Source organism: Typopeltis vanoorti, chromosome 10, assembly GCF_054136105.1.
Source record: "Typopeltis vanoorti isolate ZY-2024b chromosome 10, IOZ_Tvanoo_1.0, whole genome shotgun sequence".
In the NCBI taxonomy this organism is placed as follows: domain Eukaryota; kingdom Metazoa; phylum Arthropoda; class Arachnida; order Uropygi; family Thelyphonidae; genus Typopeltis; species Typopeltis vanoorti.
In genome coordinates, this window is record NC_143558.1 from 73,793,329 (window position 1) to 73,819,668 (window position 26,340).

A 26,340-nucleotide genomic window follows, 5' to 3' on the forward strand; every position below is an offset into this window, starting at 1 on the left:
AAATTTTTTTGCAAAAATTTTTCATGGAAACTTATTTTATGGGGGCACTGAAAAAATTTTGCACAAGGGTGCCTCCAACCAACAGCGTGGCACTGGCCACAGGTGCCTTATGTGAGAATAGAGGTAGATGAACTGGAAGATATTGCTTAAGATCTTACTGTGACTGAAACAGTGAGAAAGGGTTTTTTGCAGGTTCTCATGTATTATGAGAACCTGCAAAAAAATCAGCAGATCCTCTGACCAAGTCATTTAAGCGTCAGTTGTGAAAAGCTAAGGAGTGAAAAGAGGACAAAATAGTCTGTTGCATAAAGGACACTCCAAGACAAATAGCAAATTATAGCTCAATCACAATCTCAGGTGTATTGAATAAGGTACTGGAGAAGATGGTAAAAGGCAAAATTCAAAAATAGGGAATGGGAATAGGATATTTTATAGATGGAAGAACAGCTTTATGAAGGACAGATATTACTATAAGTAATTTACTCACTCACTTTTTCATAATAAAGTAGAGGGATTCCAATTTAAGAATGTACGCTACTGAAATACAAGACAAAATATTTACATAATGAAAAAGTTATTTACTATGGCAGATATGTTATTCTATAGTTATGGATACTCCACAAGTTTCACTATATAAGAAAATGCTTGAATTAGATAAAGAAAATGGCTGCACAGTCAGTCCTCGATTTATGATCAGGTTCTGTTCCAACAAGGTGGATGCTTGCACTGAAATAGATTTGGTGTTCGGAGTCTGGTCTTCAGGAATGCTGAAGATATTAGGAGGAGGAAGCTGTTGAGTGATTCCACAGATACCAGTGAAATAAATTATTGTGATAATGTCAAAAAAATGCCAAAGTTAGTGTTGCTGGTAACAAACCAGAATGGAATAGTTAGCATGAAGTGTGAGGATAGTGGTAGCATGGAAGGGGCAGATTATACTTCATGTACACTAATGCCAGGAGAATTCAATTCAGAACAAGGGAAACGAGATTTTAGCATTGTTTAATTCATCAAAGTTTACTAATAGCAAAGGTTACTGGCATTAGTAAGACATGATTGACAGAAGATGATATAGTTACTTGGATAGAATGTGAAGAGTATGGTATTTTCAGTGAGGACAGAAAGAAAAGAATGGGAGGAAGAGTATTGTTGATAGCTGATGAACTGAGATGAAAAAGAGTAGTTAAACTGGAAGTCAGTGAAAAGAGTATATTTGATTTTTTTAATTAATAATTTCTTGGTATCTTTAATTTATAGTATAACCAAGTAGAAAAACTTCCAAATGCTTTCTTTAATCCAGAGTATTTTAATAATAAGGTGTGACACCTTTCAGCTACCCGTATATGAAAATATGACTTCTGCTTTACTTCAACTTTAGTATCACTTCTGGGTCTGGCTTCCACTGAATGAAACTTCATTAAAGGTTGAAAGAAACATGGATTTGACTTCCACTGAATGAGACTTCAATAAAGGTTGAAAGAAACATGGATTTGAAAACCAGCAAAATATGACATCCAAATGCTTTATAATATTGCATTGTGGAAATTTTATTGTTCAGTCAGATGATTTTTGTATTTAAAAAGAAGCATTCTAGGAGATATCAAATTTATGACTAGATGGTATAGACCAGTTCTTCCCAAACTTCTGGATTTCAGGGCCCCCTTTGGAAAAATTAAAATATTTCACCCCCCCCATTGAAAAAAATTGTAATATAGACATCATTATCAAATTCCTGACATATACCCTCAAGGGATGTACAGAATATGATAGTACTACATGAAAAAAATTACATCATTACTAACTTCTGAGAGTCCTGAGAAAGATTATAGGTGTGAACAGATGGCATCAATGGCAATATCATATTAAAAAACGAGGATATTAGGAAAGAACTTGACGTTGTCAGCATCCAGGAATGTGTTAACAGAGCTAATCTCAGGTGGTATGGTCACTTAAACAGAATGGAAGAGGAAAGATTAGCAAAACAAGTGTTCTCTGCCAGGTTGGTAGCAAAACGACCCAGAGGAAGACCAAGATATAGGTGGATTGATATGGTACAAAGTGCTTTAGACGATAGAAATATAAGATCTGATAATGTTGGAGTCTTGACAAGTAACAGACTGATTTGGAGGAAAATTGTAGATAGGAAGTTAGTAATGATGTAATTTTTCATGTAGTACTATCATATCCTGCACCCCTTGAGGCTACATGGCAGGAATTTGATGATGATGATGAAAACCATGTGTCCAAATATGAGCACAATAGTCCAAGTGTGGTTTGACCACTGCTTTATACTGTGGCACAACCACTTCTTTATCCATATATATCAGAGTATTTCTTATCATAGCAGTGCTACGATGTGCAGTGTTTGCAACACTTGCAATATGTGCCCTCTGTACTCCAGCCTATTTTCAACCATACTCCCACATCTCGAATCCCATCCACTTCCTGCAGTACAGGACCATCAGTATAGTATTTTATTTTTCTTATATTTCCTTATATTTCTGCATTCCAAAATGTGACACCTTGCATTTATTAATATTAAAGCTACAACCTCAGTCCTTTGTCCAAGTCAAAACTTTATTCAAATCTTCCTCAAGGGAATTAGCATCAGCAATTCTATGTATAATTCTCGTCAACTCTGCATCATCAGCAAACAACTGAAGATCCCCACTCAGTCCACATGATATATCATTTAAAAACAAGTTAAACAACAAGGGCCCAAGAACAGAACCCTGAGGCATGCCACTGGTTATTCTCCTTTTTTGAGACACTGCTCTATCATACACATCTTGCTGGTCATTCAGAGAGCCACTCTCCAATCCATCTAACCAATATACTATTTGTTCCCATCCTCTGCAGCTTGTAAATCAACTTATCATGTGGTGACCAAAATGAAGCCCTTTATGGAATGCCTAAAAATCCTTTGTTTTTCTAGTTGTGATTAACACTTAATGATGACTACTGAACTGCAGCATTAAGAAATAATTGCCTAGAACACATGCTGTTGCATATGACTAAGTATTCTGCATATACACTGCATAAGTGATGTTCATGTAGAAGATTTCTAATTCAGTGGGGCTGGTGTGTGTGTGGAAAAAAATCTATGGAGGAAAAACCTCACAGAGACCTTTTAGAGCCAGAAGCACAGAAAGTTGCAGAAGAATTAGAGAAGGGATTAAGAAAAAACAAAAACAGAAGAACAAGAAACAGAAGCCAAGGTCTCCCCCCCTTTTTTTTTCACTGCAAAAAAATGTTTGCAGTGAAAAAATTGCCAAAGGCATAAATATATTTTGGTTGTTTTGAGGAAATGGATTCTAACATGAAGAGATTTAGCCAAGTAGAAGAATGGTGCAAGCAGCAGTTGCTTGCTACAAAGAAATTTATGCAGAAAGGAAGAACAGGAAACCTCTGCAATTTGAGTAAGACCTAATGTGCAAGGTTTTAAAGAAGCCAATTCCTGTTGTCATGTCATCCTCTGAAGGTAAGCCTAGACTTTCCACAGTTTATGCATCTGGTGAACCATCCTCAGAATGTTTTGTTGCCATTACTGAATTTGAAGAATTTGTTGTTGATGACCTAGCTTCTCTTTCCTCTTCTGACAAATTAGCCAATTATTAAAGCAACAACTTTGAAGAATTACTTTTGCTTCATGTGTTCCCATACGATTATTTTAGTAATAAGTACACAGAAGCATTGTATATTTGCGTAATCAGCAAACAGCTAATTATTTAATCTGATATCTCTTAATGTAACTTGTATACAAAATTTAAACAGTTGTTAAAGCAATTTAAATACAGTGGTATCTCGCTAATCTGAACCTCTTTAGTCCGAACCATCCAGTAATCCGAATTGCGGTTTGAAAGAAAAAAGTTTTATTTGTTACGTATTATTTCTTAATTTGTGTACTATTATTTTTATTTAATAATTATTATTTTAACTATTAATATTTATTCTATTATTATTACAATACAGTATAACTACGGTGATACACAAAAAGTGGAAATTCAAAACGTACATAATTTGGTTAAAATATAAATCTAGATGTTGAAATTTCACAAACAGATGTTACGGAATGGATTATAGGTAGAACTGAAAATGAATTCGGAATCAAATCAGATGCTGAAATTATAAATATGATGCTGCAGAATGAATTAGTTGAAGTTGGTGGATTGAGTGGTGGAGACGAAGAGTTCTCGAGTGGGTACTCTCCCTTGATGAGTCTTTAGACTCCCTGGAGGTGTCACATAATAATAATAAAAAATCTTTAAAGTAATTTGTATGTCTCAATAATATCACTCCTTTTTCACTTATTAATCACTTTCTGTAACCCACAAATCCTCAATAGAAGATTTGTAAGTTATATGTTTGCATTCCGTAGACTTGCTACCATTTTAATCATTTGCCTCTGGATCATCGCCACCTCCTCCTCATCCCAAAGAAACCCAGGTAACCAGATCTGTACACAATGGTCGGGATGGGGTCTTATCAAAGCCCTATAAACATGTATAATAACAACCTGCTTATTTCTGCTTGCCAGAGTGTTCTTCAGTAACATAGTAATCTGATGAGCTGTTTTAGCTCTTTTGCAATATGCCCTCTAAACTTCAACTCTGTCCACTAATACCCCTAAGTCCCTTGCTTCATCAGTTTCCTGGAGTACAGTTCCATAATGACACACAACTGGTAATAATTTTTTGACCCAAAATTCATAACCTTACACTTTGCCACTTTAAATTAATATCTATTCTCCTTTGCCCATACTACCAGTCTATTTACATCATCCTGGAAAAATTTAGCAGAATCTTTTTGACTATTGCTCTACCCAGTTTTGCATTATCAGCAAACAACTGAAAATTTTCTCCCAGATCATTTGCTATATTATTAACGTACAAATTAAATAGTAGTAGCCCAGGTAAGAGCCCTGCAGCATGCTACCAATCACAAGTCTTCTACTGGATTCTTCTCCTGAATAAACTACTGTCTGGTACCTCTTCATCAACCACCCTCCTATCCACTTCACCATCTTCATATCCATTCCTATGTACTGCAATTTATTTATCAGAGTTCCATGTGGTATCATATCAAAAGACTTTGAAATGTCCATCAGTATCACTGTATACCCATTACTTTTATCCAACCCAGCTCTCACTGTGTTATAAAAGGTGAGTTAACGAGGCATGATTCAGTATTCATTGCTCCCATATTGTATCCCATTCCTGGATTTTTCCTTTACCAACTTCTTCAATATCTTCGCCACAAACTCCTGAGATGCTGATCTGTCAGTAATTTGCTCTCCTCATTCTTGGAGCTTTCTTTATTCAATGGAACTATTTTCCCCACTTTCCATCCCTTTAGACTAACCCAGTGTTGATAATTAAATTAAACAACGCAGTCAAAGGTGCTGCCAATTCTCTAGCACCTTCTGATAAAACACAAGATCCATAGCTCTATTCAAGGTTCTGTAATATGCTATGCTTCCAGTTCATTTACCCCATATTAGTTCCATATTTGCCTCTATCTCCACTTGGATGATATATCCTTATGAACTGTTCACATCGAAATTCGACTCTTTCATCTGCTTCAGTTACTTCCTGTCCACTGACATTCATCAAAATTAATATTTCATAATCATACTTCCTTTTACTTGGCTACTTACTGAAAGAACACTTCGGGATTACCTTTGGCCTGCACTGCTAATTTCTTCTTATGCTCCGATTTTGCCGTTTTTACTATACTTGTCACCTTTCTGGTCCATGCTCTTCATGTGCCTGCTAGTTATCTTTCTATTTGAATACCCTTCACAATTTTTTTTTTTTTATATAGCTCCTACTTAATGATGCTATTCATCATTTAACTCCCACTTGATTTATCCTCATGACTCTAGGTATGCAGTTTGCTGTCACTTTCCTCAAACACTCCTTTACCACTTCCCATGCACTATCATAATCCAACCCTTGCAGTTTCCCATGCCACTGCATTGTTCCAAGCAGTCTCCTGAGTTGTCATACTTACCAGCAATTTTGTAATTCCGCATATACCTCTCATAATTGAAAATTCCACGCATTTAGCCACTTTCCACATCAAGACCACATGTTCCATCTCACCAGTCTTGGTTGCAGACTAATCCTGTGGTGCAGTTACTAAATCTAGCACTATCATACTCTTGGAATATTCCATCACATGCTGTCCCAGATAATTATAAATTAAAGATACCAAGAAATTATATTCTTTGTTTAATCTTTTATCCAAGTGTAAGCAAACAAGTTTGCACCTGAACTATTTTCAGGACTGGGGCAACTCATACAAAGAAGCTAATGACTTCACATCACTTGCCTTAGTATCCTTTAATGCAAAGCACATCTCCTTGCAGACATGTATAAGGCTGTGCATTATGGGAAGGGTTACCACTCAGACTGGCTTTGACCTTTATTGAGGTGAAAAAGTAAATGGTTGTGCATCATATGCTTAGAGTAGTTAGTATACGTGTGTAGAGGCTTAAGTGCTATGAGGACATCATGTTGGAGGCTTAATGGATTTTTTACAACACTCAAAAAGAATTAAAATAGAATTTAATACTTCCTATATTTTGTCCTAGTCACTAGGACATCTACGGGGATTACAAAAACAATTAATGTAACATGCACGCAAATATCATACAATACTAAGCCCAACCATGTGAGTGACACTAAAGTCCTATCTAGGTGGAGCGCCATCTAAGGGCGGTAGTAGGTGGCCTGGAATATAAGGTGGGACCTCTGGTGATGAGTGTTTCCCAAATCTTTGGAAGTTTAATGCAACCGTATTTATTAAGATTTGGTTGGTTTCTGAGAGCTGCTGCTGCTTCTAAGAAAAGTCTCTCTTTCTTGAATTTTCTGTGGTGAAGCATGGTGGTTTCTTCCATGATACCCTGTGGGTGGTGTCCAAAACATGGTCAGCCAAGCCTGAATGGCCATAGTTGTGTTTACAGATGTAAGACTTGTGTTCCTCCAGGCAGATGGATGCTGATCTGCCTGTCTGTCCAAAGTACGCCAGCTTAGAGGGAACAGGGTACTTTGTAAACTCCAGGCAGAGAGAGAGGAGGGAGCTGATTTTCGTAGAACGGATAAAGGTAGCAAGTTTGCGGTGGGGCTTATATGCTGTGTGTAGGTTGTACTTTTTTAGTATCTTGGCTATTTTTTCGGATGTGCCACGGATGTAGGGTATGGTGATGGCATTTTTAAAAATGTAAGATCATTTTTAAATACCCTACATGTGATCCATATAGATCACATTATGTTGATATAGATAATGAATAACAGAGGAGATAATGTACATCTTTGTCTTGCAAGCCAAACTTAACATTAAACCATCTTCCTGTACTTCCTTCATTTCTAACTGCTGACTTACAACTCAAATAAAGACTAAGTCCTGCTTGATATAATGCCCCATTGACACCATATAACTGTTGCGTATTGAATAGCTTCTCTCTTGGCACCTTGTCACATGCCTTTTCCAAATTGACAAAACTTAAATACAGATCTCTACTTTATTCCCATGATTTCTCCACTATTTGTCATAAAGTGAAAATCTGATCCTGATAGCCTCTATTTGACCTGAATCCAGCTTGTTCTTCATCAAGCTTTACTTCCACAATTCTTCTCAACCTTTCAAGTATACTTGCATAAATCTTACCAGGAACACTCAGTAGGGAAATACCTCTGTAATTCTCACATTCAGTTTTAATTCACTTTTTATATATGGGTACTATGAGAGCTCTACTCCAATCATCGGGAATTGGTCCCTCTGTCCAGGCATTCTGAACTATGCAGTGCAGCCACTGTAAGACTTTTATACCACCATACTTCAACATTTCTGGTCGAATATCATCTACTCCTGGTGCCTTTCCACATTTCAAGCCTTTGATGGCTTTTTCTACTTCAAGTATGGATATGTATTCCTGACTGTATGCCTGTTGAGTGTTTTGTACCACTGTGCTAGCACTGATTGTTTCATTTAGCAATTTTTTGAAGTAATTATTCCAAACTTAAAGGATATCTTTTTCTCCCATTTTCATGTCACCTCTATCATCTATCATCTCTAATTCCTTTTACAGCACTCTTTCCTCTATTTCTAAGCTTCTTCAACAACTTCCAGAATATTTTGCCACCTTCTTGATATTTATTTTCTATGGTCTTGCCAAAGTCCTCCCATGACTTTTGTTTAGCTAATTTTACAGTGTTTAGCTTTCTTACACTTGTCTCTGCATTCTCTAAGAGCACAAGCTGACTTATTTGACAGGAACTTTTGATATGCTTTCTTCTTTTCCTTCACTTCTTCTTTAATTTCCTGTGTCCACCATATAGTTCTAATTTTTCTATCCTTGCAGACAACTTCACCACATGCCTCTCTAGCTGAATCAATCAGGGTTTTCTTCAAGGCTTGCCATTGAATCTCCAAGGTTTGGTTCCTGTTCTCAAACGCTTTCACTTTTTCTTCAATAATCTTTGTGTATTTTAGTCTGCAGTTTACATCTGAGAACTGCTCAACTTTTATTCGCTTTAAAACTTTCTTACATGTTATCATTTTCACAATGAAATTGAATTTTATGCTGCTCAAGACTAAATAGTGACCACTTCCAATTTCAAATCTCTATACACTCTGGTGTCCTGCACCAGGGAGAAAACATCACCATCAACAATAACATAGTCAATGAGACTTTTCTTATTCCTTGCCTCTTCTCGCCATGTGAATTTGTGCACATTTTTATGTTAGAACATGGTGTTGTAATAACCAGTCCACGTCCTGAGCAGAAATCCAACAGGTATTTGCCATTATTATTAGCTTTGCTCTTTTCTACACATTTTCTCAAAATATTTTTGTATGTCCGACAATCATTTCCTACTCTGCTATTCAGATCCCCAACAAGGACCAACTTTTCCTTTTTCGTTGTGTCAGTTGCTTTTTCTAAAGCATCAAAAAATTCCTCCACTTCTACCTTAGTAGAACCTTCTGTGGGACCATAAGCACAAATAAGTCTCATTGTCCAGTTCCCCATTCTCATATTTGCCCACATTACTCTACTTGAGACTGACTGCCATTCAAGAAGATTAGCCCCATATTTTGTGTTGAATACTATGACTACTCCTTCTTTTCCTTGATTGTCATTGTCTGAATATAACATTTTGTATTTATTGCTTAGAAAGATCCCAGTTTTTGTATTTTTTGTTTCAGTCACCCCTATTATGTCGATCTGGTACTTATCTAATTCCTCAGCTAGTTCCATATCTTTGCCATTCAGGCTTCTTATGTTGATAGTACCGATCTTTAACTCTGGTGATGCTGAGTTTGGGTGTGTTTTCAGATTTGTTCCAGTAGCTGACTTTTTGCTGTTCACCCTGGTTCTCTGGCAAAAACAACAGGGGCCTTGTTTAATTGGCTGACGCCCCAGCCAGCATGAAATTTTGTCATGTTGTACCATCATTTTGTATTTTAGTTTAAGCCAATAAGAATACAATTTGGTTGGCTAAATCCCAAATTGCCAACCCATCATCATTCGTTCAGTATCCAGGTAGATACCCAACAGGGTGCACCACAAGAAGGTAAGGATTGGACATTAGGTCAGAAGTCCGGGTCGGTTCTCCGCATTTTTTAAAGGTTATATGGAGGTCTCCTCTCAGTTATACAGCTTTGACCCTTAAGCACCCCTGGTTTTCAATGTTATGGAAACACTGGAGAGGATCCAGAAATGAGTGACAGACAAAGACAATATCAGGACTTTGGAATGCTAGCTATGAAGGATGGTTGAAGAAATGTGGTTTGCAGAGTTTTTTGGATAGGAGGAAAAAAGGTGATATGATAGACATTTAAATTAGTGAGAGCATTTTATCATATTAATTCATAAGATTATAAAACAAGCAGAAGGTGAGAGGGGGAAAAACCAGAGGTCATCCCTGGAAGTTATATAAAAGTATGGTGAAGAGGGGGTGTGAGAGTAGATTTTTTACATTCAGTGATTTAATTGGCAGTGAATGGAATGCATTATGTGTTGTTAATGCAAGGAGTACTAAGGATTTTAAGATTCACTATGATAAATATCTTGTGAATTTCATGTTGGGGATGCCACTTCCCCAAACACAAATTGTAGATATGAGGATGGACTGAAAAGTTCTCGGCCTAACAATGAAAAACAAATTTATAATTTCAAAATTATTTTTATTTTTCAACATAATCTCCCTTAAGACTAATACATTTATTTCAGTGATGCTGCAGTGCCATTATCCCATCCCTGTATTGGTGCTCAGTAAAATCTGCAAAATACCCCTCTACAGCTGCAATCACCTCTTGATTTGAAGAAAAACGCTGACCAGCGAGGAAGAGTTTTAGTTTTAGGAAGAGACAGAATTCAGAGGGAGCCAAATCTGGAGAATATGGTGGATGTTCCAACAATTCATAGTGCAGATTCCTTAATTTTTCCATTGCCAAAACACCTTTGTGGGCAGTTGTCCTGATGAAAATGATTTTTTTCCTTCTGCAAACCTGGGTCTTTTCTCACGAATTTTTTCGTCTAGTCTGGTTAAAAGATCGGAATAATATTTCCCAGTTATTGTTTTAGCCTTTTCAAGATAATTAATAAGCAAAATGATTTTAGCATCCCCAAACACCAATCCTATGACCTTTCCTGCTGATGGAACCGACTCTGTCTTCTTTGGCACTGAATAACCGGCTTCTGTCCACTGAAGCCGGCTGTTCGCTTCGCCAATGTTTTGACTGCTGTTTGGATTCTGGTGTGTAATGGTGGTCCAAGTCTCATCCATAGTAATAAATCAACGCACAAAATCAGTTTTATCCTTGTTAAAACGCTCCAAGCACTGTTCAGAGATTTTCATGTGAGTGCAGTTTTGACCTGCTTTGAGCAAGCACAGCACCCATCTTGTGCAGAGCTTTCTCATTTACAAGTCTTCATGCAAAATATATCCTACACATTCTTTTAAAATGCCTATAGTCTCAGCAATTTCACGCACTTTGACTCGCCAGTCATCCAATACCATATCATGCACTTCATCAATGATTTCTGGTGTTGTTACACTTTTTGGACATCCTTCACGTGGATCATCTTCAAGGCTGGTACGGCCATGTTTAAACTCGGCAGCCCATTTCTTAATTGTCAAAAACGGAGGAGAAGAGAGCCCATAAACTGTTATGAACTTTGAATGAATTTCTTTTGGTGCTAAATCTTCTTTTACAAAGAATTTAATAACTGCATGATACTCAATTTTATCCATTACAAGGGATACAGACAACATTTTTGCTTTAGATAGCTGTAGAAAACAAACTACTTGATAGAATGACTTGCAACTTCACATGGATGCTTATGACAGATGTACCAACTTAGAAAAAAAATCATGCCAATAGTTTTGCCATCTATGGTCGTGGCTGAGAACTTTTAAGACCACCCTCGTATGTATCAGATAACTAAACCCCTATCCAATCACTCATCTGTTATCTACCCTCATTTATGTCAACATAAATAGACTAGTCATGTGTATGTTGATCAGAAAGAATTTGTAAAATCAAAATATACTGTGTATATGCATGTCCCTTGTGTAATCTATTTCACAAACATGTATATAATCTGCAATCATTCTGCATCCGCTTTGTAAAATGAAAGGAGATTGCTAACAAATGATCACTCTTTAACAAATACATGCTTACCATCTCAGACAATCATGTTAGTATCATGCTAATCTTAGCTCTCATCAATCTCTCCCACACTTTATCCACAACTCCAGAGATAAACATATACTTCAAAGTCCCAGTCTTATCATTCCCCTTGTGAAATAAAACAATTTTAACCTGTGTCTATTCCTTTGGAAAGAGAGCAAGTTCATGTTAAACAAATATGTAAAAAATGTGGAAACTCACTGGATATTGCCTTACATCACAGTGTGTCATGTCATTAATTGCTATTAACATGCAGCTTACTTAATTCCTTATATGCTTTCAGCACACTCATGGCTAGTCCCCTGTACATTTCCCTCTACATTCACGCACCACATGATGTCACACTTATGGGAATGATATATCTTGAAGAACAGTTTTAAATGTGTCATCCATATTCCTCAGCTGTGGCAATCTATCTACCATTTTCCTATAATTATTCTTTCTTCTACTAGCTACATATTGAAAGAATGCTCTGGTGTGTGTGTGTGTGTGTGTGTGTGTGTGTGAGAGAGAGAGAGAGAGAGAGAGAGAGTGAGTGAGTGAGTGATTTGCTATTTGCTTCTCATAATGCCTTTTTGCTGCCCTTAGTAACATATTCTGAATGTTTAATAGAATAAAATCAACCCGAGGAATGAATTAAACAAAAGTTTAATGATTCCAATATTTTGTCTCTAACACAAAGTGAAACTTAACAGACTAAAAACTAGAGTCCTAGCTACTAGTAAGAGGGCTAGATTCTAACTCAGAATGTCTAAAATTTACTGTTTCCCATATTTTGGGAAGTTGAACACATCTGTGCTTATTTCAATTAGGTTGGTGTTCAAGGGCAGTTGCAGATTGCATTAAAGAAGTTCCCCCCTCATTTCTGAACTTGCTGCTATGAAGCACAGTAATTTTTTTCCATTTGATTCTATGTGCATTATCCAAGGCATGGTATTCTAGACCTTACCTGGAATGGGCAGGATTACAGATCAAGAAAAGTTGCTCAAAATACTACAATTATATAATGTAAATGGGATATTACAACAGAGCAACACATTTTTTATGATTTTCCAAGTGGATGTTAGCTGATCTTCCAATCTGCCAAAACTACACCAATTTGAAGGAACAAGAAACTTTACACACACCAGGAACAGAGAAAAAAATATATGGTTTGTCCTTAGGCAAACAGATAAGGGCAGCCAGCTGCAACAAGGGATTTTTCCCCAAAAAAATTCTGGCTATTTTTTCAGATGTACAAGATAGGGAATGATATATTATATGTTACTATAATCTGTATGAAGAGGCCAAGGAGTAGAGGTGAGATTAAGTATTTTGTTAATTCTGTTGAATCCATAGTCATTAGATAAGAATATAGAGTGTACATGATTTAATTGTTGAAAGTTTTTTTTCAATTGGTAATAAATTATATTAAAGATGTTATCCGTAAGTTAACATAAGTAAGAGTTATCCGTTTCCCCTGAGGATCAATTCTTATCATCTCTCAGTTACTGGTGCACATAGGGTTCCTCATTCTTTCAAGCTGGCCTACTATGGGCAGATTGGAAGATCAGCCTACATCCACTATGAAGAACCTAAAAAAAAATGCATCTATAGGCACAGTCATGATTTCAATGATACAAGGCAAAACTGAATCTAAATGATATTGCAAATGACCAAGATCGAGATGGACACACAGTATTGATAAGTAACCGGAAGAGTTAGGGAGAAAGAAGATCAAGGAAGACAGAGTATAGTTGCTGAAGAAGAGCCCCTCTTCCAGTTTAAAATGGGGGGGGGGGATTTTAATATGCTGAAAATATAGCTGCAAACCTCTGCTGTGAGACAATTTGCTACATCACTTGTTCAGAAGCTGCTCATGAGAAATGACTGACTGACTGACTGATTATTACTTATGTCAATCATTTGTCATGATTGACACAAACGATATTTATTCTGGTTAGTTTTGCTAATTTTTTAATTCAAATGGATTATGTAAATATGGATGCTAGAAAATTAATAAAATTATTATTATTATTATTATTATTATTATTGAAGTATTTCATGGCACTATTAGTAAGATTCATCCATTCCTCTAAGGATGAACCCCCACCCTCTTTCAGTTCCTAGCACATATACGGCTACTAAGGACAGATGTGTAGAAAGGCTTATGTGTTCATCGTACATGTTGAATAATTTTAACAGTATAGATGAGAACACAGACTGATAATAAAATAACTAATTATTACCTTATTGCTGATATTTTGCTGGTATTTTATCCAGCATCTTCAGAGCACAAAAAAAAAAGGCTTATGTGTTCATCATACATGTTGAATAATTTTAACGATATAGATGAGAACACAGACTGATAATAAAATAACTAATTATTACCTATTGCTGGTATTTTATCCAGCATCTTCAGAGCACAGAAACAGTTTGTTACAGTATGCAAAACAACAACAATCCAGTATAACAATGGGACTATTTTGAACAATTGTAATGTACAACACAAAGACTGACGTTCTCATTAGGCACCATCTATGTTGAGAAAAAAAAAAAAAAAACAGAGAGAGAAAGCAAGTATTAATTAGGTCTTAAGATGACCATCTCCCAAATCTTTGGCAATTTATACAGCCATACTCTTTGAGGTTTGGAGTATGTTTCAGCGCTTCTGTTGATTCCAAGAACAATCTCTCTCTCTCTGACTTATAACAACTTCTGTGCAGTACTTTATTTTTTTCCAATTGATCCTGTATGCAAGGGTATCCAAGGGTCTGCTATACCTGACTTGCCATACTGATAGTGCCGGATATATTTTTTATGTTCACTGAGGCGGATGTCTAAGGTGGGCTCAATCATTGGTTGTACAAATGTACTGCTAATTGAAACCTTTGATTTACTAAAGTCACACTTTCCCCCTGATATATTTGAACTTTTTAAATTCACAGCACATGCAGGTTAGTTTACATGGAAAGGGAAAATATACAAACAATTAGATGGGACAGCAACAGGCTCTCCCCATTAGCCAACTTCTACTGTGGATATCCACCCATAGATTCCTGGATGTGGTAAAGAAGAGATTCTGTCCGTGGGTGAATGGATGAGAGTTGCCAATTTGATGTACAGTTTAAACATGGTGCGTAGCTGATGTTTCTTAGCTCTAGATATCTTTTCAGATGTGCCTTGAATGTGTGGGATGGTGACAGTTTTGCCATAGTCTTCTGTGATAGACAGTGAGGGGGATTTCTGGGGAGCATTTAGTATTTTATCTATTTTATGGGAATTATAGCCATTGCCTAAGAAGGTGTGACATAAGTGAGTGAGTTCAGTAGTGAGAGCATTGTTATTGGAACAAATTGCTCTAGCTCTGTGGGTTAGTGTTTTTAGGATACCATATTGTTGAGATGGGTGATGGTGTAATTGTTTGTGTAAATATCTCCCTGTATATGTGGGTTTTCTATAAACCAAAAATTATAAGGAACCATCTGGAAGACGTGATAAGTGTATCCAGGAAGGACAGCAATCATTAGCTTCCAGTTCCATTGTAAAGTGAATTTTTGGGTGTTGACTATTTAAATGCGCTAATAATGTATTCAATGTGTCTGGGCCATGTGGCCAGATGGCCAGCACATCATCAACATAGTGTAGCCAAAGCACTGATTTGAGAGAAGCTGTGAATAATGCAGATATTCATTGTTGATAGCTAGCATTTCCAAGTGTTCTATGTAGAAGTTGGCTAATGGGGAGAGCCTGTTGCTGTCCCATCTAATTGTTTGTATATTTTCCCTTTCCATGTAAACTAACCTGCATGTGCTGTGAATTTAAAAAGTTCAAATATATCAGGGGGAAAGTGCGACTTTAGTAAATCAAAGGTTTCAATTAGCGGTACATTTGTGAATATTGAGGTGGTATCAAAACTCACCATTATCTGTGAACTTTTTAAGGTATGGTTTTCTAAAATACTTTTTAGGTGGGCAGAATTTTTAACAAAGGACGGAGAATTGTTTGTGAGAATGGCTAGTAGCTTAGCTAAATGTCTAGAAAGTTTGTATGTGAGACTTTTTATACTATTTCTTGTGTGTTGGCTACTTAAATGCGCTAAGAATGAATTCAATGTGTCTGGGCCATAAAAAGATTGTGTTGTGGTGAATTTATCATCATTAACCTTAACCAAAAAAGTACATTAGTGCATTAAGTCGAGGACACAATTTTGCTGTTCCTTCCAAGCAAGTTCCAAAAGCCAAAATAATGGCTTCTGCTGAATGGGGAATATACGACCTGCCTCCAGCAAGAGCCAATAACATTCGTTTAGATGTGGCCAACATCCTAATTCATTCTAAGCCTCCCAAAAATAATATCTCACATAAGGAAATCATTGCTCTAAAAGAGCTACACAATAATAACCATATTGTTATAACCAAAGCAGACAAATGGAACGCAACTGTGGTGATGAATTCAACAGAATATGAAAGCAAAATGCACACTTCTACAAGATCACTCAACGTACAAAATTATAGATCAGGAACCCACCAACTGGCAAAAGAATAAGGTGTGCAAATTATAGAAAAATACATCTCGCACTATTGCTATGGCAAGTCAGGTTTAGCAGACCATCCATTGGATACCCCTGCACACAGGATCAATTGGGAATATAATTAGTGCACAGAAGTTGTTATAAGTCAGAGAGATAGAGATTGTCCTTGGAATCAACAGAAGCCTTGAAACATACTCCAAACAAGTATGGCTGCATAAATTTGCCAAAGATTTGGGAGAGAATCATCTTAAGACCTAGTTAATACCTATTTTTCTCTGTTTTCTTTTTTTTCCAACAAATATGGTGCCTAATAGGGACTTTAGCCTTTGTGTTGTATGTACTAGTTTGTGTTCAAACTAGTCCCATCTTTAGATGCTGGATAGAAATACCAGCAAAATATCAGCAATAAATTAATAAATGATTATTTTCTTATCAGTCTGTGTTCTCATCTATACCATTAAAATTAATGGTATAGATGAGAACACAGACTAAGACATTGATCAGCCAATGGACAACTGTATTCAGTTCTGCTTTCTGCAGTAAGAAATTTTGTTATTTATCATTGAATGAGAAAAAAAAAAAATTAACAGCATAATAAAAAATATTGAGTATTACTGATACAGTTACCAATGTCATCTATTTTTTCATTTTATTTTTCTATGAACTTTCCGATACCTATATCTCCAATACCAATAGTGAACCATTTTCAGCATGCTACTAATTAATCATATAATGAATTTATATTAATTTTAAAATTAATTAATATATTAATATGAATTAATTTAATGTGAATTAATACAGTTAATATACACACACACACACATGATATACATATATATATATATATATATATATATATATATATATATATATATATATATATATATATATATATATATATATATATGACAGAATGATCATCGACTCGGTTAACATACATAGTTTTATGAAGAATTGAATGACTAGAACCGAGATTTAAGTAAAAAGGTTTTAATATAAAAACACTACTAGTTTCGGCCTGTAACAGCCTTCTTCAGGTGACATTATAAAAGAAAGAAAAAAACACTAAACATTGAAAGTTAAAAGACTATGAACAACATAGACAGTCTCTATACATAATTAGCATGAAAACGTTGTAGTTGTATTTGAATTCAAATACAACTACAGTTACAGGCCGAAACTAGTAGTGTTTTTATATTAAATCTCGGTTCTAGTCATTCAATTCATCATAAAACTATATATACATATATATATATATATATATATATATATATATATATATATATATATATATATATATATATATATATATATATATTAACTGTAATAGGAATTTTGACAGTTTTAACAAATGTTAAAAGTAGAGCAACATTACTTTCTTGAATATGAAAACCTTCTGAAATGGAAAACTATAGCATAAAGAAAAAAAAAAGATATTTAAATAACATTGCATAATGCAAGACAATACAAGTGACCTTTCCTTTAGTGTTACACGGTGATCAGCATTCATTTTACCCAAATTATGGACTCTACAACCATATTATGAATACTTATTTTAATTTCCTGAACATTTCGATCTTCATATTAAGGTCATCAACTGGAGTATAAACACACACACACATATATACAGAGAGAGACTAGCTAAATTACGTTTCACACAGTATGCTGAAGAGACATTGATTTGATCAATGGTTATTCTACTAGCCTGCCCTCTAGTGAAAATAAAATAAAATTACAACAAATGTAGTAACTACATCAAAGCCATATTCTATTTAAGACAACATCAGAGAAACATTCTTTCATATAGATAGTTTTGTTACAGTAAAAATGATGTCCTAATTTAACATCACTTGATATATTAGATTTAGGATCCTGGATTACCAATGGTCCTATTTATAATTAACTCTGAGGAAGAAAGATAAAGTGGGTAGAATATGCACCGGCCCTATGCGTGGAATTTTTAGATCATCATTATTGCTGAGAATAGGGTGATTCTTATTGTTATCAATAGGATGATTGATAAGAATCTCACAGGCCTCCTTAAATTTATGTTCATACCGTGTTTTGGTGGGATGTAAACAACAGGTGCTTTTCCAGTCAATTCTATGTAAAGTGTTCAGGGCATGATCGAAAAGACCAGCTTTACTATAGTTATTATATTTAATGTGTCGTTTATGTTCCTTTTTTCTGATAGGAATTGTGCGTCCTATTTCTCCTATATAGGGCAAATTACAGGTGCAATGAATACAGTATACTCCAGGGTGAGCTAGCGAAGGGTGTGGATCCTTGGATGAGTTGAGTAAGTTCTTTAATTTTGCAGTGGTTTAAAGGTGGCTTTAAGGTTGTATTTTTGTAGTATTCTGTTTATTTTGTCTGATACCCCTTTAATGTATAGAATGGTTACAGTTTTATTGTAGTCTTGTTTATTTTTATTTTTAAGTGAGGTTTTGTACAGAATTTTGTTGATAGTATTTAGGCTGTAAGCATTTTTATGAAGGTATTGCTGACTTTCAATTCATCTTAAGTGCTTGTTCATTGGAGAAAATCTTCAAATCCCTGTTTTTTAGTGTATTAATGACCCCTAGTTTTTGTGTTGGGTGGTGGGAGGAGTTTATGTGTATATATTGGCCAGTATGTGTCAGTTTTCGGTAAACAGTGAAGGAAAGACTGCCAGAAGGAAGATGTTTAAGTGGCTGAGGAAAGCATCTAATGTCAGGCAGTCATGGAGGACAGATAGTGAAACCATCGTCGACATATCTAAGCCAGACTTTGAGTTTTAAAGGAGAGGAATCTAGAGCACGTTGTACAAATGTTCCATCTAAAAGTTAGCAATAGGGGGCAGGCAATGGGCTCACTAAAAGAAGGCACAGCCATGGGCTCACCATTACTGTAACAAAACTATCTATATGAAAGAATGCTTCTCTGATGTTGTCTTAAATAGAACATAGCTTTGATGTAGTTAATTTATTTTATTTCATTTTATTTGATTTTCACTAGAGGCAGACAAATGGAATAACGGTTGATCAAATCATTGTTTCTTCAGCATACTGTGTGAAATGTAATTTAGCTTGTCTTTGTATATATATGTGTATACTCCAGATGATGACCTTAATATGAAGGTCGAAATGTTGGGAAATTAAAATAATTATTTATAACACGGTTGTAGAGTCCATAACCAATGACCATGAAAACTAACATGGTGTATTATTATTATTATCCATGCCTCCATGGAATCAAAAGACTCATTGAGGCCACTTTTAGGAAACACAAAATTTATCACACCACTCCTTGAACTCACTGACCATTCTTGCTCTAACCACTCTCTCAGGCAATGCATTCCACATGGCTCAACCACCCTCCATGCAAAGAAACCACTCCTCACCCCTCTTGCTCACAGCTTCCTTTCGAAACTTCCAGGGATGGCCCCCCTTGTCATCACTCCTTCCCACCATTCCACCAAATGAAAGAATTCCCCAATGTCTACCCTGTAGCTGATTCTCAACAGTTTAAATTCTCGATCATATCACCTCTCCTTCTATTCACCAAACTCTGCAGTTCACATACCCTCAGTCGATCCTCATAACTAACATTGTACAGTCCTGAAATCATTTTTGTTATCCACCTCTGTACACCTTTTCACAGTTAATTTATCCCCTTCAAATCCGGGACCAAATCTGAGAACAATACTCTAAGTGTGGTCTGATCAGGATCTTATATAACAGAATGATAACTCTTTTATCTTTGCAGGTCAGTGTCCTCCTCAGTTTGCAGCAAAGGTGGTGAAGGTAATCCTCTGGGTTACCTTCACCACCTTTGCAATCTGCTCCCTGATTTTCAGTTTTCTATCAATCATTACCCCACATTTCGTCTCCCCTACTTCCTGCAGTATAGCTCCTCCAATCGAGTATGCATCCTCCCATCGATGGATCCCAACCTTTAAGACTTTACATTTCGCTGCATTAAATCGACACCCCATTCATTTGCCCATCTGTCCAGTTTATTCAAATCCTCTGGCAGGGCAGCCACATCTGCACTATTACCGATAACTGTTCCCAGCTTCACATCATCTGCATACAACTGAATATCCTATTGCAATCCACTGACAATGTGATTGATATAAAGGTTGAATAATACAGGTCTCAGTACTGAGGCATGTGGAACCCCACTTGTAACCTTTTGCTTCCTTGATATTGCCCCACCATACACACAACTGTCTGATACCTATCAGACAGCCAATCCTGAATCAAGTTGACTAACCCGACATTTAAACCTATGTCCTGCAACTTAAATATCTGCATATCATGTGGCACCCTGTCAAACGCCTTTGCAAAATCCAAAAAAATGTCAGTATATGCCTTTCCCCTCATCAACTGCTCTTCCTCACTTTATTATAAAAGGCAATCATATTACTAAAGCAAGAGTGCCCCATAACAAATCCATGTTGATTCTCACAGATAACATTACTCTCATCTGCCCAACGGTGTATATACTTCCTCACTAATTTCTCCAAGACCTTAACAACTACTGATGACACACAAACCGGCCTATAATTAAACACTTGCAGTCTGCAATTGCCCTTGTGCAGCGTCACTATCTTACCATCCTTCCATTCCTTGGGTACCTTTCCCCTCCAACCAGACTTTTATTGAAGAACCAGGTCAACAAAACTGTCAGTTCTTTAGCACATTCTCTCAAAACCCATGGTGAAATACCAACCAGTCCCACAGCTTTACTGACATCCAGAGTACTCAGTATTTGGAACACACTCTTCTGTTGCGCCTCTAAACCCTGAACCTGGTTTATCCCTCTAGTATTAAAACCTTCTTCTCCAGGATGAAATACTCCAATAAAGCTCATTGAAGTTCGATGAATTGCTCATTGAACAACTCCACTATGTCCTCTGCATCAGTCACTCTATTGCGATTTTTATCCTACAATGTCATTCTTACACAATCATTTCTCCTCCTATTGGCCACGTAGCTAAAAAATTCCTTAGGATTTTCTTTGGATCTTAATGGCAATCTCTTCTCATATTCCAGTTTTGTCTTCCTCACCATACTCGTCACTCTCCTGGCTTCCATCTTATATTCTTTGTGTAGCTGCCCTCCACTCCTCTCCTTATATCTCTTCCATAACCATTTTCAACTGCAGTTCCTGTTTGATGGTGTTTGTCATCCACTTTACACCAAATTGTGTCCGCTTCTTCAGTCATAGAATACAGCTTACTATCACTGCTAACAAATATTCCTTCGCAATTTCCCAATCACTAATGAATTGGAATGGCCTTCCAATTCTGCCCTCCATGGAATTGTCTCTGGTTGATACCTAAGACTATTATAATCACCTGCCTTATAATTCCACATACGTTCCCTTTTCTTTGATACAACACCTGCATGTCTATTCATCTTCCAAGTCAAAATCACATGGTCACTCTCTCTCCAACTGGTGGGAGAGATGTCATCTTATTTATTATCAGCTCTTCTGATGCTATGACCAAATCAAAAACTCTTGAACTTCTTGTTCCGTTTATTACATGTTGCATAAGACATTTGTCCCTCAAGAATTCTAGAAATTCCATCCCCTTATTACTACATGCATTTTCCTCTTCCCAGCTTATACTGCTGTAGTTAAAATCTCCCATAACAATCATTCTTCTTGCACTTGCCAATCTCAACTGTCTAAAATATACTGGTCCCCCACCCTCTGTGCTCCCTGGTTTGTAACAACACTCCACTAAATAACCTGTCTTGGCCACTTCTACCTCATACCATATGCTTTCAAAATCATTCGTGTCACTGCCTTCCAAAGCCTCTACTCTTAGAGAACATAAGTCATCACTTACCATAAGCAGTACTCCACCACCATTTTCCTTTCCTATCCTGCCGAAAAAATGCTGTACCCTGCCACTTCAATTCCTGTTATTATATCATGCTCCATCAGCCACATCTCAGAGATCCCAATAATCTTTGGCCAGGCTGATACTATCAGCACCACTAATTAATTTCCTTTATTTTGGATACTCCTGGCATTAGTATAGAGCATAAAAATGTCACTGCTTCCATACTTATCGTTGTCTCCTCTCAACTCCACTGGACTCAGTGTTACCTACTGTTGTCCCTCTTCCTCCAAGCACCCATTCCCACAAGAGGCCACCCCCGCTAACATGGTGTACATAGTAAAGTTTATCAGGAATTCAAAAAAAGTATGTATTATTAAAATCCGAGTTTCGGAGCAAACCAACAAGAAAAAACAGTCTTTCTAAATATATTACTGTCATTTAAATGACTAATATGAAGTAATTAATTTATGGAGATAATTTATAATGAGTAAAGTGAATGAATAATTATTACATTAGCAAAATGAATTTGCAATCTCAAGTCAACAGAGCAGTCATTTGTAACTGATATCAAACCTTTTCAGTGAACAGAAGTTTTCTACTGATATGGTAAACACTAAATGGTTGATCTTTCTTAAGGACATCTTCTGATGGACAAAACATGGGCAAATTATGAACTGGATAAACAATTTGCTTTCTAGGTTGAAGTGGAACTAAATCTTCAAGCACTGTAATAACAGACTGCCATACTGATTCCTGTAAAAGAGATGATCATTTTTAAAATTTCTTTTTGCTTTATTTATGTGAAATAATTCCCTGAATGTTAATCATTAAACAGACAAAACACTTTCATGTCTACCAACCATCAAATTAAAAAAAAAAAAAAAAAAAAAAAAAATTTTTTTTTTTTTTTTTAATTACAGCTATTAGATTAGTTACATAATTTATGACAATTTCATTTTATTATAAAGGCATATCCATGAAATCTAAACACTCATTGCAGAAGGCTTAGCAATCCCTGACCACTTGCCATGCACTACTAACATTCTTTCCTTGTAGCTTTTCAAGCCATGTTACTATTCCAAGATGACTCCTGAGTCTCTCATAATCCCTTATAGTTGAACATAAACCCGTTCTTGACAGAAAACTCCACATGGTTGGCAACTTCCCAGAACAAAACTGCATGGTCACTCTTCCCCAAATGGAGGCAGAGTGTCTACCATAGTAATTAATACATTTTCTGATGCTATTATCAGATCCAACACCCTTAAACCCATTGTCACCTCTATAACATGTTGTTTCACATAATTATCCCTTAGCAACTGTATAAATCCCACTTCCATTTTTCTGTGCTTGCTTTCCTCCCTCCAATCAATGTCTCCATAATTGAAGTCTCCCATACTGATTGTTCAGCCTACACTCGTTGTGCTAATCTGTCAATACATGGCACCTACATCTTCCTGTGGATCCCCTGGTCTATAGCAGCACCCAAGAACATATTTTGTCATATTTCCATATCTCACACCAGACAACCTCAAATGAACCATCGCCAACAGACCTAATATCCTCTTTAACTTCTAATTTCATTGGTTGTAATTCTGCAGCTATCATCAGCAATATCCCACCTCCTGTCCTGTTCCTTCTATCCTCCCTGAAAATGCAATATCCTTTACATTCTATCCCTATAACTATATCATTTTTAGTCAACCAGGTCTCACTGGTTTATTATTGGTAGTAGTGCAGTAGTGCAAACACAGGGAAACTAGAGATATTAGGTAGGATGAAATCAAAGATGTGTCTGGCCACCCCTATGATTATTATTATTATTATTACGGGTATCTCCATGGAGTCAGTAGACTCATCGCGGGAGACCCAAACTAGCAAAACAATATCTGTCATATCTCTTCTTGAATTCATTTACAGATGAAGAGCTCACAACTAAGTCAGGCAATGAATTCCACTCATTCACCACCCTCCAGGCAAAAAACCTTGTTCTGACACCTTTGTTAACCACACTCTTCTTTAATTTCCAGAGATGACCTCTTGTTCTTCCATCACTATCACACAGCTGAAACATTTCCCCTGCATCAATCCTATAAAAACCTTTCAGTAATTTAAATGTTTCTATCATATCCCCTCTTCTTCACCTATCAACCAATCTCTGCAATCCACAAGCTCTCAATCTAGCAATGTAGGGGGCATTTTTTATATCACTCACCAACTTGGTCACTTTTCTCTGAGCCCTCTCCACAGCCTTCTCATCTCCAAGGAATCCAGGTGACCAGACCTGAGCACAGTAATCCAAATGTGGAAGTATCAATGCTTTATAAAGGGGGAATAATAACCTCTTTATCTCTGGATGTCAGTGTGTTCCTAAACAACCAAGTAATCCTATGTGCAATCTTGGACACCTCAGCAATGTGTCCTCTGAACTTCATCTCCCTATCCACCAATACCCCTAAGTCCCTAGCCTCATCAATCTCTTGGAGTACCTTTCCATCAATGTAGTACACAGCTGGCAATCTTTTAATCCCAAAATGCATGACTTTACACTTTTCCACATTGAACTGACATCCATTATCTTTTGCCCATTTTACCAGCTTATTTAAATCATCCTGCAAACTTTCAACACCAGCTTGATTTTTTATTGCGCTACACAACTTTGCATCATCAGTAAACAACTGAATATCTCCCTTTAAGCCATTTTCTATATCATTTATATACAAATTAAACAACATTGGCCCAAGCAAAGAGCTCTGAGGCACACCACTGGTCACCTGCCTCATTCTGGACTCGGCTCCTCCAGACACCACCTTATGGTATCTCTCCCTCCCTGAGCCATTCTCCTATCCATATCACCAATTTAATATCCATTCCCATCTGCTCCAATTTGTGTAACAGTGTTCTATGTGGTATCCTGTCAAAAGCCTTAGCAAAATCCAGAAGTACCACTGTGTAGCCTGTTTCTTTGTCCAACTCAGATGTTATTCTATTACGAATAGTTAACAGATTGCTAAGGCAGGATCTACCTTCAACAAAACCATGTTGGCCTCTCTATAGAGTATCATATCCTGATCCACCCATTTTTGAATTTTGTCTTTAACCAACTTTTCCAATACTTTTACCACTACTCCTGAGATGGTGATTGGTCTGTAATTAACTACCGGAGTTTTAGAGCCACCCTTATGCAAAGGCTTTGCCTAATTTCTACTCCCTAGGGACCATACCAGAGTTCAAACTTAAATTAAATATCCAAGTAAGAGGGGGTTGACAATTCATTTGCACATTCACGCAACACCCGAGCTGATATTCCATCTAAGCCTACGGCAGTGTTTGCATTTAAATTTTGCAATATATTTAATACCTCTGATTCCTTAGCTTCAATTCTCACATTAGGTATTGTTACAGGTATAGAGATATCCTCGCTTGGGTGATAGACTTTTGAAAAGTGATCACTCAGTACTCAACTATTACATCTGATTTTGTCACCTCAATACCATCAGCACCCACTAAAGTTATCCTTCCGAAGTCATTCTTCCTCTTACTTGCCACATAGCGCTCTTTGGGATTACCCTTGATCTCTTTGGCTAAGGTCTTCTCATAATCTGATTTAGCTTTTCTTACTATGCTGGTAACCTTCCTAGCTTGAGCCTTGTACTGCTCATGGGTGTACTGGTCGCCTTTCTCCTTGTAAATTCTCCATAACATTTTCTTTTTTTGCAGATCAAGCTTGATACTACTGCTCATCCATCTAACGCCTGCCTTGTTTGACCTCCTGACCATGGGGACACAATCTGATATTGCTTTCCTCAGATACCCGCTGATTTTATCCCATGCACTGCTAACATCTTTCCCTTGCAATATGTTCTGCCATGGGATGGCTGCAAGCTCACTCCGAAGCTTGTTGTAATTGCCTAACCTGTAGTTCTGTATATACCCCTTCTTAACAGAAAAATCCACAGATTTTGCAACCTCCCAAGTCAATACCACATGATTGCTTTCACCAATTGGAGGTAACGAGGACACCTTACTTATGCATATAACCTCTGAACCAATAACCAGGTCCAACACTCTCACACCACGTGTCCCTTCAGTTATGTGCTGTTTCAAGTAATTATCTTGTAGAAGATGTATGAACTCATTTTCCTTTTTGCTACATGATATTTCCTCCTTCCAATTGATATCACCATAATTAAAATCCCCCATAATAATCACTAAGCCTTCACTCATTGCACTAATTTGCTGATGCATGAATTCAATATCTCCCCCTGTACTCCCTGGCCTATAGCAG

The 26,340-nt window shown here is 36.6% G+C and overlaps 1 protein-coding gene across 1 annotated transcript in view; it reads right to left on the reverse strand.

The window, feature by feature from the left end:
- Positions 1-26,340, reverse strand: part of LOC150102509 (cilia- and flagella-associated protein 61-like) — a 509,206-nt gene that overhangs the window by 449,586 nt on the left and 33,280 nt on the right. Inside the window, exon 4 of the mRNA XM_090399377.1 lies at positions 22,626-22,805. Coding sequence (XP_090255503.1) covers positions 22,626-22,805 — 180 coding nt within the window. The remainder of the gene's footprint in view (positions 1-22,625; positions 22,806-26,340) is intronic.